Source organism: Aplidium turbinatum, chromosome 12, assembly GCF_918807975.1.
Source record: "Aplidium turbinatum chromosome 12, kaAplTurb1.1, whole genome shotgun sequence".
Taxonomy (NCBI): Eukaryota; Metazoa; Chordata; class Ascidiacea; order Aplousobranchia; family Polyclinidae; genus Aplidium; species Aplidium turbinatum.
In genome coordinates, this window is record NC_137483.1 from 8789967 (window position 1) to 8805550 (window position 15584).

Genomic DNA, 15584 nt, shown 5'->3' on the forward strand with positions numbered 1-15584 from the left:
CTTGAAGCTTCTTCGTTCCAGAAGTGACGCGCTAAACAATTGAGCTATCGGGGCAGACAACATGGGTGACATGCTACTGGATAACATGCTACTTCCAAAGTAGCGGCGGATGTCCACCTTTGGTTTTTTAATTCCATTGTTTCCATAATTATATAAGATTACTGTAATTTTCATGTTTTTGAAAGTAGCCTGAGTATAGTTCTTGTTTCTTCATTGATGATTGTTATGGCTGCTGAAATAAAAACAAAACTTCACCATCGCCAACCTGTTCTGTTAAGTCGTATTGAAGATGACACTCAAGATATAGTGACTGCTGCTGTATTTACTCCCAATGAGGATGGATTAATCACCGTCAGCGAAGACAAGTATTTTTTATTTGATTTTGTATATTGTGTAATGGACCTGTGCCATATCATTCTAGCCTAGTATTCACCTCAAAGTTAAGTTTTAGCCTACAAAACAAAGTTGTAATGCAGTTTAAAGCATATTATGATAGCAACATTTTGATTTTTGTAGAACCTTTTGCAGAGGTTGCTTTTTTATCATTTGGCAAACTTAAATAGAATTGTTCAGAAAAAATTTTATCAAAATGACAAAATTACTGATGTATATATATTTACAATAGTGGAATATTCACAATCGTGTTGATAACTTAGTCAATGTTATCACATAGGCTATTCCTGATATACCTTCATGTTCAGGTCAATCAGAATTTGGCTGAAACGTGAAACTGGGCAGTACTGGCCGAGTGTGTGCCATTTCCTTGCATGTAAGTTTGCAGTGACTTTATGATAAGACATTTATTCATAATTATTGTAAAGAGGAAAAATCAAGACTTTCCACGCCTGGAGGAAATTAACTAATTGTTGAGCTGATATCAAGAATTAAAAAAAAAGAGATGCTTTGTGAGTTGTGACTAAAAACTGCTGCATATTTTTTAGGCAGTGGCTATTTGACCGGCGCCGGTCTTTGAATCTGAAACACTATTTGACTGGTCATGACGTCACTATATAGGCATTTTTTCTTTTTCTCTTTCAAAGCAAAAGACGAGAAGAGTGCCTATATAAGTTCTAAATTCAGCAGTTATGTTCAACTGGTTCGGTGGCACGTAGGATAAGTCTCCGGCTGGTGCTCCAGAGGGAATGAGTTCGATACCATGTGGAAGCGTTTTTTTTATTTTTAATGTTTAACTAAATTTTGACCCCAATTGACTCAATCGTTAGGCTGCAGCATTTTTGTGGTTAATTTTTAATTTGAGTAGCCTACAACCCAATTTTTTATGTCTTTTCAAATATGAGTAATAAAGTTAGAGTTTTTAATTTTCTGGTATTTGAGAATTTCTCTGGGTAATTTTCTGTTCGTCATAAGAGGATGTGACCGTGTTTGCCGAACGACGCATTACATTTTTGCATCGTTCGGCAAACACGGTCACATCCTCTTATGACAAATGGAAAATTATCCAGAGAAATTCTTAAATTCAAGAAAATTAAAAAATAAAATTAATTAATAAAGTTAGAGTTTTTAATTTTCTGGAATTTGAGAACTTCTCTGGGCAATTTTCCGTTCGTCATTACATTTTTGCGTTGTTCAGCAAACACGGTCACATCCTCTTATGACGAACTGTAAATTATCCAGAGAAATTCTTAAATTCAAGAAAATTAAAAACTCTAACTTTATTACTCATATTTGAAAAGACATACAAAATTAGGCTGTAGGCTACTCAAATTAAAAATTGACCACAAAAATGCTGCAGCCTAACGATTGAGTCACTTCGGGTCAAAATTTAGTTAAAAATTAAAAAAAAAACGTTTCCGCATAGTACCGAACTCATTCCCTCTGGAGCACCAGCCCGATACGTATCCTACGCACCACAGAATCAGTTGAACATAACTGCCGAATTTAGAACTTATATAGGCACTCTTGTCGTCTTTTGCTTTGAAAGAGAAAAAGAAAAAATGCCTATATAGTGACGTCATGACCAGTCAAATAGTGCTTCAGATTCAAAGACCGGCGCCAGTCAAATAGCCACTGCCTATTTTTTAAGTTCTTAGTTTGTATAGAGCTCAGTTCACTGGTTAAATTCAGATGCTAGGGTGGCAGCTGACATAGATGACCTTACAGGTCTTTCGTTGCCATCCTGTTGTGCTGATAGACACTCAATTTGTATGTACTTATTGTTTGTTTATCGCCAGCAAAACAATAAACTGAACTGAACTGTGGTAAGAAAAGAATCTGAAAATTGTTGATAGTTGAATAAAACCAATTAACCTTATGTGTAGGGGAGACCGGGGATAGTTCGGACGCGGGGATACCTCGGATAAGGCGTTTGACGTCACAGTAGAGTATTGTTAAATCACGTTTACCAAAGCTTTGTGGCTTCATTACAAATCAGGATAAAGTTTGCAAGTATATCTAGTTTTCTTAGAAAGTTGAGGTCGAAAAAGTAACTTCATCAGTGATAACGAGATTTCAAAATTGTACGTGTAAGGTAAGGTCATAATTCCGTTGCAGTGAACCAAAACAAACTTTTTATTGATTGAGGTAGTAGTTAGAAAGCAATACTCAGATAAGCAAGAGATGATTTTGACCAGCAGTTAATCAGGTGGCCATATTTTCTTAATTTTCCTGTAATCACGTGGTCGGGGATACTTTGGACACAATGGCCGAAGTATCCCCGAGGAAAAAATCAAACTTAAACAAAATCTTATTTTCCAATCTTTTGAATAAATTATTGGATTTTAAAGACATAATGGTTCGGACATATAAAAGACAAACAAATAATCTGTAATAACTGTCAAATCAACTCAAAACGTCTGCATAAAATTGCTGTCCGAGATGACCCCAGGCATGTCTAAAGTTACCCCGATACCGGGGTGAGTGACCCCGATTTGAGGACCGTAGAGATTAGAGATGTACCGATATATCGGTATCGGTGATATCGGCCATTTTTTGAGTATCGGTATCGGCAAAATTTGGCTGATACTGTGGCCGATACTAAACATGCAAAAACAAGGCGTTTGCTGCAGATTTTTTGCAGAAGCAAAGATATAGATTTTTTAAAGTAGTAACTAACGTCACATTGATGTTGAAAAATAACAACCTGTTCAAATTTTTGATACCTCACACTCCCATGACTTCATGCGCGCACGTTTTGGCATTGTTTGCTTACAGTGATTCTTTCACTCAAACAAAACGTTTTGTTTCAGCAGTGTTGCGTTGTTCGATTCTTAAGTTATGAAGGAGACTCAATTTCTCCAATATTTATCATTAGTGTTTATTTTTTACTCTCAGCAGAGGATAAACCCAGGCCAAGACTACCCAGGTAGCAAAAATGTATAATTTGACATCGTTTTTTACGTTGCTAAACGTTTAAAAAACCCATGTAACTTGGTTGTTTTTAGTAAGCTGGTTCTATCAGTTTGTGATTTAATTTCCACCTTTCGTTGTAATAAACTCACCAAGCTTAAACAATGTCATGGCAGAGTAAGTAGGTTCAAAATGAAAGCAATGGGACTACGAATCCTCACTAAACTAATCAATAAATGGTCTTGTTGCGCCTAACATAAGAACCTTATTGTGAAGAAAGTAGCGTTCTTCCCATCTATCAGCACAAGGCTGAGCACTCACTAGTACAGCGAGCAGTTGCGATTCGCTAACCACAGCCTAACGGTGTACCTTCCACGCTAGCCATTTAGACCATCCAATCAACTATAATGTTTCTCGGCAGCCATTTTGTAGCAAGAATTGACAATGACAAGGATTGAAACATAATGGCTAGTATGGAAGCTACACCATTGTGGTTAGCGAATCGCAACAGCTCACTCTACTGGTGAGTGCTCAACCTTGTGCTGATAGCGGGAAGAACGCTCCTTCACAATGAGGTTCTCATCTTAGGCGCAACAAGACCATTTTGATTAGTTTAGTGAGGATTTGTAGTCCCATTGTTTAAGCTTGGTGAGTTTATTACAACGAAAGGTGGAAATTTAATCACAAATTGATAGAACCAGCTTACTAAAAACAACCAAGTTACACGGGTTTTTTAAACGTTTAGCAACGTAAAAACGATGCAAAATTATACATTTTTGCTAAAGCTTTTCAACCAAACGACAAGTGCCCTTAGGTTGCACATTACTTGTCGAATAGTTTTTGTACGACTACACAAATCACTTGGTTTACATTTTACATCTTATTATTAATTATGATAGCTTATTTGGAGAGTTTGCCCAAACACTTTATTAACTTTTCAGAAACCCAAATTATGATGTGATGTTTCTTCCCTTATACCCCAGTTCTCAATTACGGTGGACTTTCATTACTAAAACCTTCATATAATTCCTTGCAAAAACCAAAATTGCTTCTTTTTATAACACCAAAGTATCGGCCAAAATATCGGCATCAGTATCGGTATCGGCCTAAAAAAGTGATATCGGGATCGGTATCGGCCAAAATCTTGGTATCGGTACATCTCTAGTAGAGATTATGCTTTTTATAAGCACTTCCGGTTTGCTGAAACAAATGATACTCCTACCCTTTTTCGGCAAAGCTTTACGGTTTACAACAAAATAAAATTTACAAACTTGCTGTGTAATTTAAAAAAAATATGGTCTGTTTTCGAAAAATCGTCCGAGCTATCCCCTGTCTCCCCTAAATATAATTGAAAGCCAACAACGAATATCAAAAATAAGATCTCATTGTTAATGTCTTGATTTTAAACTGTCTTAGATTTAACTTTACCTGCTTGATGTGAATTTTGTATGTGTTTTAAAATTGTTGAAAAGTATGTTCTCTCTATAATATTTTGTTTAATTTTGTGTGTTCAGCCCCTTGTTCGACAATGTGTTTTTCACCAGAAAAGAAACTGTTGTTTGTGGGCCAGGATAATGGTCATATTGAGGTGACTATTGTGTGTGTTATTTCATTTGTTATTTCGTTTGTTACACAACCTACTTTACTTTCTTATATACTTATAACATATTATACAGCGTAAACATATATAACTTTGTGAATAAACTGATTTTTATTGATTAAATGTTGATAGGTTATTTTTGTCATTATTAAAATTTTTATGAATTAATGTTAGATAAATCACGTCTCAAGAGTTAACTAAACCAATCATCTGTTTACGGCATAGAAACATTTTGTCTCAAAGTTAAAATATTATTTTAATTTTATACTTATTACGAATATAATACGTCCACAATCTTTTATTTAAGGAATTTGAAGTATCAGATGACTACAATCGAATCACTCATGTCAGAAAGTATTTGGGTAACAACCAAAATATGTAGGCTAGTTGTTGTTGTTGTGATTAAACGTAAAGTATTTGAATTTAGACGTAAATACATTTTCTATTATTGAATTGCATCATCCAGCCTCTTTCTAACATCATCAGTTTGTTCCTTTCAAAATGAAAATTTGACGGAACACTAGAAAACATCATTTTGTTTTTATTTTTTATGGAGATATACATTTTTGACAAAGTTCTACTTTATAGTTTATTATATATTTTTTTTTTAAATTGAGATGCGGTTGTTGCAAAGGTTTCATGCAAAAATAATATACTGTATGTATAAAGTTTATGTTACCTTGTGACTCCCTTTTTGAAGTTAAATAGCTAACATTGGCCCAAGCACTGGCTTTTATCCTGTCAACCACCAACCAAACATCTCATTTCTTCAGCTCATCAAAAGCAAGTAACTGGATGTGTATATTCCCATGCCACTGAAATATTAATAGCAAGTGGACGAGACAAATACATCACTTGGCATTGGACTCAAAATGGCCAGCGACTAAGCGGATATTTAGCTACATCTTCTCTCACTTGCTTAGAGTATCCTTTTTCAATTCTCTTAATTTTGTGTTTATCTAGGTACCTGTAATTTACAAATTTGCATACAGTTGTGTAGTTGACTATACAACCGTATGAATGGTGGCTTTCCTAAATATCTTGTTACAGTATTTCTTCATGTCTATGTTTTTTGTGAAATTTTAGTTCATTTTCAAAACAATTAATTGTCAAGGTAAAAATAAAATTTTAATTCGAATTACAATAATTGTGCAGCTGGTATCGTCAACCATATTTGGTTGCCATTCAAGGTGTTTTGATTTCTTAACTCGAGCGATTCAGATACGATGAGAAGTCCCACAGCGTGTTTGCTGGGATGACGAACGGTGAGATCACGGTGCTGAAAATTAATAAGAGCGACTCGCAACTTGTCACAACGTTGAAAGGACATTCAGGATCAATCAGTAAGATTTTGTGTTCACTATGTGCTTTGGTGTCTACATGCACTTTTAGCGAGTGAGTCTAGACATGGTCAATTTTGTCACATAATGTCACCTTTAGTGGCTACATTCATACAATGTTTACAATATATCTTTCTAATATACATAGTAGCTTTATCTTTAAAACAAATCAATACAATAAATTCAAACGAATACGTGGTAGTTTTGATTGATTTGTTGTCCCAGGTTTCCAAACTTACTCTTTCTTGTGATTGTAGTGTTACTGCCTTACCTTAGTTTAACTGCAGCAGGATCATAATTGCATCTTCAATGGACGAATTTGGAAAGCTGTTGTGATTGATTATTGTGCAAAAAACTTGTTTTTATGCCACACTTTTTAATTTACTGCTTTTCTCTAGATTGTTTATGCTGGGATCCACAGAAAGAAATTCTCTATTCTGGCTCAAGCGATAAAGTGATTGTCTTGTGGGACATTGGAAGCAAGAAGGGGACCGCCATTGAGTTGCAAGGCCACAAGTAAGAGCTTATGGCGTGGTTAAAGCATGCTAACAACTTTCTGCTTAAAATCGTAACACAGCTGTGGTACAATTTTGTCACTTCCAGCTCTTCACGGGGATGGTGTCGTTTACAGTTGTACTTTTAACTGCATGCCAGGACGGAAACAACTTTTCTGAAACAGAAATTAAATTGTCAGCAATAAACACATTTGCTGCTTAATTACTTTTTGTTTACACTGGCCACCTGCTTTGACATTTCCTGATAAAATTCCTTCCGCTTTACACTATAGCTCTCACATTATCGCTTAGAGTAACTCACTCAATTGCTTTGTTTTATCATTTTAGGCAAAAAGTGACATCTCTTCACTATGCGGCGCATACGCAGCAGCTGCTTTCCTCGGGAAGCGATGGCACCCTTGTGGTCTGGAATATGGATATCAAACGAAATGAAGTTAGTTGTTTTATACTCTACATACACGAAAACAAACAAAGATCGTTTTTTTCAGTGACACCTTAAACTGATATCTCTCCATTCAGTGGAAGTTGCGTAGCTGTGTGACCCAGTTGCACGAAATTTTTATTGATACTCGACTGGTTGTCGGTTCGATCCCCACCCAGAGAACATGGCTATGTCGCAGCAAAACACTTTATTCCATGCTTGGCTGATAACACAAAGACCAGTACCTGCTCTTCACTTTATCAACCTTCAATAAACCCGGATATGACAAAAACAAGCAAAGAAATAAAGCAGGCTGTCGATTTGTATCACCAACTTTGTGGCTTGCCGTGCGTTAACCAACGCCTCCGTAAGCATGCGAGTATGCCGTGACCAAATTACTTGCAACTGTTATGTTGGTTCGTGAAGGAGAAATAACACATTTTGCTAAGCTACTTTTACTGGCTGTATTGATGGTATCGATTTGAAATGCATTATCAAGCAAATATATTCGCTTAGTTTGTGATAAGATAAGCAAGTGATTTCTCATAAATAAGCTGAATACACAATTGATAGTGATTAGTCATTATTTAAATTATTTTATAAACATTTGAATGGCTTACAAAGATCTGGAAGTGTGTTTTTGATGTAATATTTGATCAGTTGTAGCTTGTAGGCTGTTATTTGCTTTTCCGTTTCAGCTTTTCCATATCACGTAAATGCCAGGATATAGAAAAATATTGATGCAAGACAAGTTTTATTTTCAGGCACTCATGATTTATTAATGCGCCTCAGTCATTGCGCCTTTGCATGCTTTCAATGTACTGTCGTCAGCAATGATTGCACCGTAGACGCTGAGAAGTACACGACAGAAAAGAAGCGCCCATCACAGCCCTGCAAAATCTGTCAGTTTTACATTGATTCAACGTATGCAGACGTTGAATCAATGTTAAACTGACAGATTTTGCTGTCCGGAACACGCCAGACCTGTTTGTTGTAACATGTCATTGGTTTCAACCACAAGAGAATAAGTTATACACAGTATATAATATTCTTGTCTCCTAAAACTCCTCTAAATTGAGTGCGAAATGTTGTGCACTGCACCAAAGAGTTGACAACATTAACACATTATGATTCGTCTTCTAATACTATCTATACAAGCACATGCTTTTTATATTATGGTGAAATCAATTGTTTTCATTAACGTTTTCAATGTTTGATTTTGCAATTTATCATTAGCGAACAGGTTAAGACAATTTAAGAAGTCAACCCAGACATGAAAACCCACTTTGTGTTTCGGTACGCAGACTCCTGTGTGGCAGGAAAGTGACCAATGCGCCAAATGCAAGCAACCCTTCTTCTGGAACTTCAGGCAAATGTGGAATGAGAAAACCATAGGTCTCCGTCAGCATCACTGCAGGTGACTAAAAACCAAATCCGTTAGTTTTAATATAAAATTTATTGTAAAAATGGAGAATGTTGCTGTCTGTGTACTTGACTACAAATGTTAGTCATTTTTACGTTAGCGGACGAAAAATAAGTTGGATATCATATATGTCTGTTGTGAAGGGATAAGCATGTCACGTGTGCTTCTTCCCAGACAGCAAAGTCCGTCATTTTTTTATTGCTTCAACGTCTACAAACGTTAAATCAATGAAAAAAACGACAAATTTTGCTGTCTGAGTACATGTTGAAAACACAAGCCCTGTCCCAATGAAGTAGTTTCATGACAAGCAAGGCTTGACAGAACTTTCCAGCAAGTCAATATCTTGCGTGACGCTCAGAATACTTTGTGTTGATAATCTGGTATCACATGAAAAACATTTCTTTCAGCAATCATCTTTTCAGTTGCCAGTTCATCATTTGTGCAGTGATGACAGGAGCTCTTCGAGTTTTCAGACAGCAAATCAGTCGCTGTTTACATTGATTCAACGTCTGCAGACGTTGAATCAATGTAAACAGCGACTGATTTGCTGTCTTGGTTGGTCTTGCGACATCCTTAGAAAGTTGTAAACACGCTCATACGATTTCAATGTGTTGTGTTTCTTCTGCGTTGGTCCGTGACTAGCATCATGCTTGTCAAACATTTTTCTGGCATTAAACATTTATGTATTGTTTTAATGCTTTCTTACGTTATTCTAACGTTTTTAATCGCAATAACCACGTATAGCATTATTGTCACGTGCATTTGCTACGAAATTGTGACAAGTTTTGTTTCATCGCGATGACGTCATGCTTCAGATTTTAATTTTAACCGCAAGGAAGCAGTAGAGATGAATACATCTTACAAATTTCGTTTCAGCAGTCAGAAATCTCAGTCAAGTTATTTTTTTTCAAAAGATGCTTTTAATGTATGTCCGTTACATATCAAATCTAACCTTATTTATTGAAAACAAGGTAAACTTGAATGATGACGCCAAATTGCAGTAGAATGTTTTTCTGCAACACACTTTCTTTTTTTTTTTTTGGAGAAAAACATATCATGGTAGTGAAACGTTTTGAAAGGAGAAGCTATACTCCACTGCGACTACTTCCTCCACGCTCGCCAACGGTGCGACCTGTCTATATTCTCATACAACCTTGTCCTTCCAGGAAATGCGGCATTGCTATTTGCGCCAACTGCAGCACGAAGAGGACCAGCATCCCACTGTACGGGTTTGAACTTGAAGTTCGTGTCTGTGACGAATGCTTCCAGTCAGTGTCTGAAGAAGAGTAAGTTGAGGTTTGATTTCTATCTGTCGCTTTTTGTCTCGCTGCTGTTTTGTTTGACTGAGGCCATGGCAATTTTTTTTTATAAGACGACCAAATTTTAAACAAAATCTGTCTGGTCTTTGGGTAGCAGCAGTCGAAAAATCACCAGAAACATATCAAAAGCTAAAAATGTGACATTACATTAACATTACACAAACACGTTTTTCTTACAAAAATTGATATGCCTTCTCCTCAAAAAAATTCTGTCAATTAATTCTATGCCAGTGAATAGTTTATATTGTTGATGATTGTCGATGAGATACTACCCAGGCATCAAAATCCCTCATTTTTGTAGTCAGACGTTAAATCTGCAGACGTTAAATCAATGTAAAATGACGGATTTCGTTGCCTGGGTAGGATCATGCACGTTTTATCCTTTGCTTTGTTGGCCACTTTCCGATCTTTAGATTGCTGATATGTTTCACATTGCATCTGGTAGCTCACTTTCACTGTTTGTGTCGTCTTGGGTGACCAAAAGATTCGAATGAACTGAAACTTTTTTCCCGGTCAGTAAAGTTTTTTTTACATCGTTTCAACGTTGACGTGATGTCATGTTTTCCAGTCGTGCTCCCACTGCTGTATTCTACGACATGAAGCAGAACGTGATCAACAGCCAACCCGACTGGAAGAGAAACTGGTACATCTCCTGTGGCAGTGACCGTTCAATAAAGGTCAGTCATCCTCAGCCCAGACAACAAAATCCGTTATTTTTACATTGATTCAACGTCTGCAGACGTTGTGAAATGACGGATTTTGCTGATTGCGAGCTTACTCATTTAAGAATTCCATGTTATTTTTGTTTTAATATTGAAAGGAAAAGTCTTTTTTCTTATCTTGTGGTTATGAATCTAACTAAATATACTACGGACAAGTCGGACATGCCCAAATCCCTCAGGCTCCGCAATTCCACATGCCTGCTCGAAGCACACACGAAACAGACACTGAGGTTTCCCCAAGGTAGTTTTGTGATCCGCATGTAATTCTTAGACTTGTTTATCAGCAAGCGCAGTAAGTCGCTATGCATTATGCTTGTCCGAAATTTAATGTGTTTTTTTATTGCGTTAGCTACTGCAAGATTTCACTTTTGAGTAAACACTTTTAATGGTAATTTTGATGTTAAAATTAACCTTTGTTGATGTTAAAGCGCCGCAGTGTTGCCAGTCGATCTTGACAAACCTTGTTTTTCTATTGCAGCTGTGGGACTTAAACCAGATTGTGACAAAGTAAACCGTTGCGACGCAATCTTTTTATATCTCGTGCTAAATTTGTCGCCAATTGGCGCCGCTGTCTTCAAGCCTTTGCAAGTCGGACATTTTCTAACTTCCAGGTTGGCAAAAGTTGACGATTTTACATCGTTTCAACGTCTGGCAACGTTGAAACAATGTAAAATCGTCAACTTTTGATAGCTGGGTCATTGATTCAGACTTCTTGATTCCCAAAGTTCTTGATTTTCGTTGCAATTGTCAAACCGTGTCGTTGTCCATTTGACAACTATTAATCTCACAAAACTACTCTCTATCAACTGACAATGCCGCAGGACTGTTCTATCGTGTATGCACTATCACAGACAACTAAATCTGTCATTTTTACATTGGTTCAACGTCTGCAGTCGTTGAATCAATGTAAAAATGACAGATTTTGCTGTCTTGGAGCAACTTGGTGTATCCCTTAATTTGCCTTGTTAAGATTAATATCGTTTCAGTGTTGCCATCTCGTTGTTGCTTCGATTCTCCATGCTCACTTTTTGCTTCTTCGATTGCTGATACACGTTATATTACCCGATAACATCGTTAATTCATTTGTAAACTCATATTTTCTTGCTTGGAAGTTGTATCCGTCGGTTCGTTCTCGTAAAATTTAAATGTTTAGCTTCAAGTTTTTGACGTTTAAAGGTTGCCCCGAAATGTTGATGTGATTTTCAACATGTTTAATGTTTGTTTTTTTTGCAGTTTTTTTTCTCAATACGATTCTTATGTTAATCTTTTCTTGCAACAAAATGGCCTCTCTTCTGCATACATTCACGGTTTACGAAGTCAATCGCTTAATAAATCCATATTGTTTAAACCGGCTTTTGTTATGAAATTATCGGTTATTAAATCCGCTTTTTATGCTTCTAACATCGATTGGGCTGAAGCGGTGAAGCTCCAAACAAAAAATCAGTCGATTTTTACATTGATTCTGCGTCTGCAAACGTTGAATGAATGTAAAAGTTGACTGATTTTCTGTCTGGGGCTTGACAAATGGTTGCAGCAACACATCCATAAATTGACGGAAGTAGAATACTTGGGTTAACAAAACGAAAGTTTAACCAAATTCTATCAGAATAAACTTGTTTTGAATTTCAACATTTGGGACTAAATAAATGCCTGTTCCTACTATTAGAATTATTGTGCATGATTTATTGTACGCTACTAACTATGAAGTCTTTTACATGCCGAGTTTGGATCTTGTACGGTAAACGAGACGTTTGAGAGGGCTTTTAATTTTCATGCAGTGTTTTCCGTGAGATATGAAAAGCCGAAACTTTCTATGGCTATTTCGTTTGTGTTGATTTCGAATTCCAGCATTTTGACTTTCGCTTATTTAACCGATGACTTACCCAAATTCTTATTTCATATTTGGTTGCAAAGAATAAAACGTTTATCTATCTATAAATCTTTGTTCGACTGAAACATTCGCAAGATGTTACAAATTTACAAAAAATAGATTTCTTTTTACTGTACTTGTGTTGTGTGTGCAGGATAAGCAACTGATATCATATTTTCCTCTTCAATTGAACCATTCGAAATGCTGATTAGATGTGTTCGTTTAAAGTTTTTCTAAATATCTATACAAATATTATTTGACAGCCCTTTATATTTTCGTGTAGAGTATGAAAATATTGCAGCTAGTAACAGAATTCTTGCATCGACCGAATATTTTCAATCACATAAAATCCAAAATAGTTTTTACCAGTTTCTTATGCTACCAGATGGAGACTTTTCCGCTTTGCAAATACAGTAATTTAAAAATTCTTATTCTGGGTCGTTAATCTGATTTATTATGACCTATTTTGTGTTTTTCAGTCATTGCATCGTTCCTATACGTACACCACGTAGGCTAACTGTTGCCACGATTGGTCATTGAACCCGATGTTTTGTTTGATGTGAAGCGAACCGTTTTTTATCCGAACTTCGTGCTCGAATCAATAGAAATGCAATAAACCTTAAAGATTTTTGTTTAATAAATGTTACGAAAGAGAATCCATTGTTGCATATTGCTGCCCACACTAAGACACGAGTTGTGTGAAAATGGTTTTATAAAAATCAGACTTCTGAATTCCAAATCTCTCAAACACTACTTTTGTTCAACATCGCTTTCGAGTCGGTCCACAAAGCACGACCTCGCCTTTTTTTTAGGGACGAGCAGATTGTCTGTTTAGTTCAGTAGGCCATAGCCCTAAGAAGGACCGTAGGCCTTGCTCTCTGGAACCGCGTACCGTTCATGAATAAAATCAAAGGTTGTAGTCCAGTGGTTTTCAACCAGGTTTCCGCGGAACCCTAAGGTTCCGCCAGTAAGTCTAGGGGTTCCTCAAGTTTACATTCAAATCCGAGAGTCTATTTTATCATTATATGCATATTGTTTAAATATAATAAAATATTGATTACATTTGTCGTTATTAATAAATTTGCTACACTTTAACACGTTCGCTGCGATCCCGAATTTTCGTTGTTTTCTTGTGGTGCGATTACCTTTAACTTTCTGCTTTCCCGCCAAACTTCGTCGACACGTTTTCTTCGCTTCAAGGAGTTCTTATTAATCAAACGATGTTTTTTGCATAAGACAATTAAATTATTGAACAGCGGTTCCTCGAGCTTTTGGAATGTTTCATTGGGTTCCGTTCCACCAAAAAGATTGAAAACCACTGCTGTAGTCGAAGTGGCGCCACTCCGCAATCGACGGCATGCCTTTCAGTGTCTTGCGAAAGACACGGCCACATGTTCTTAAGCGGTGTCGAACCGGCGCCCTAGAGAGAGAGAGAGAGAGAGAGAGATGTTTGTTTATTTTTCTTTCTAATATGAGTCGAGAAAAAGAAACACAATTACATAAAAATCAAAATATAGTAATAGAAAGGTTTGGCAGCACCGAACAAACTTGCGGTTAACCTGTCAAGGTACTGCCCTAACCAACGTCAAACCAGAGCTCTATGCAGTCGGCTTGACTACTAATGCACCCCGTCTCTATATTGCTACAAAGTGAGCATTGCCATTCAGATTGAAGTAAATCTTCCTGGAGTGGGCTCAAATAAAGCGCTTCAAAGACAGCTTTTCTTTCAATGAACCTAGTAAATGGAATACTTTACAGGCACCACTATGGCTTGTGTTTGTACTTTATATCCTTCACAAGTGGATGAAACTGCCATATTTAAACTTCCATGGAGGCTTTCTCAGTCCATAGATAAAGATTCCCACAGTCCATCAGATTTGCAGATATGATTGACAGAAAGTGGCTTCACTCTTACCCGGTCAATCTCACGATATGTTTTCACAACATGTTTTACGAATAGTTGTCAAGAAGTTTTGATCGTTACAGGTCGAACTGCAGTTTAATCACTATTTGTTTGAACATCTACAACAAACGGTAACCTTCCAGTAAGGTATAAATCATACTCAATTATTTTTAATACAGCATGCAATGTTTTGCTTAGTTTCTGCATGACAGGATAACTTATAAAATGAATTTATTGCTGCTCAATGGTGCAGCACCGTTACAGAGTATTGTCTCAATTCACCGACCAACGAAATGTAAACAAGAGGTTATAAATATGTTGGCTCGCATTTTATTGCAAGAAATAATATTTGGATTAATAACTTACTCTGCTGCACTAAAATTGTTTGCATCACGGATTGTTGAAAGCATGTTTGTGATTGGTACAAAACAGTACAATCGCTGTGATGCATTACTGTCCACTGTCCAGATCAAACATTGTTATAAATGATTTGTGAACATACAAAAGCGTTCCGAAGTGAAATCTATATAATGTCTTACAAGTAGGCTACTGCTGCATTCCATATTTCAATAGCAACAATTGTAATAAAATCCCTATTAATGAAGACTGCACCCAGAACCGTAAACCACCCCCTCCCCCGGTCCTGTTCAGGAGCCCTCTCATTTTAGTCTGATTATTGTTTATTGGCTATTTAAAAAAGAATAAATCTCCTACAGAAGCAAGATATAGGCCTAATCAATAGCTTAAGTCATGTAAGGCAGTACTTAGGCTACTGCTTTTTAAACCCCCGGCTAGGGAGCCATCTATAGGGGCCCACGCATATTTAGTTAGTGCAGCGTTTTTCGACTTGCAATATTACAATATTTAGTATAAAATTTTTCTTCATTTTTGCAAGATTTTTGAGCAATGGTTACATACAAAGTGTGCATCTCATCTTAGTAAAAAAAACATTATTGCGTCAAAAAGTGACCAAAACCAGATTAGGCCCATATTTATCAATTTTTTTCAGGGGTAAGTTCCCGCAGCACCCCTTTTCCTACTTCGCTGCTCCGGACATTAAGTTTTGCTTTGTCCATGTATCTTACAGGGATATCTAAAGCTATCCCTGTTATCTTATAAATTTTGTTTTGTTAAAACTTTGGTTCTTGCGCAACCTTTTTCTAGG

The 15584-nt window shown here is 36.6% G+C and overlaps 1 protein-coding gene across 1 annotated transcript; it reads left to right on the forward strand.

The window, feature by feature from the left end:
* Nucleotides 1-200: 200 nt before the first annotated feature.
* LOC145780837 (WD repeat and FYVE domain-containing protein 2-like) lies at nt 201-13164 on the forward strand. Its single transcript, XM_082592483.1, has 12 exons — nt 201-365; nt 702-769; nt 4821-4894; nt 5214-5268; nt 5680-5830; nt 6128-6249; nt 6645-6762; nt 7089-7194; nt 8487-8599; nt 9772-9891; nt 10493-10601; nt 11125-13164. Exons 1-12 carry the CDS (start codon nt 217-219, stop codon nt 11155-11157), a joined length of 1218 nt encoding a protein of 405 aa, XP_082448609.1. The 5' UTR covers nt 201-216; the 3' UTR covers nt 11158-13164.
* Nucleotides 13165-15584: the final 2420 nt, after the last annotated feature.

Excerpts from the sequence above, each read along its gene's own strand:
- LOC145780837 (XM_082592483.1), top strand. The coding sequence starts at position 217 with ATGATTGTTATGGCTGCTGAAATAAAAACAAAACTTCACCATCGCCAA. Across the intron at positions 5,269-5,679 it reads TCATGTCAGAAAGTATTTGG|CTCATCAAAAGCAAGTAACT; the intron begins GTAACAACCAAA and ends TCATTTCTTCAG. Across the intron at positions 8,600-9,771 it reads CTCCGTCAGCATCACTGCAG|GAAATGCGGCATTGCTATTT; the intron begins GTGACTAAAAAC and ends TTGTCCTTCCAG.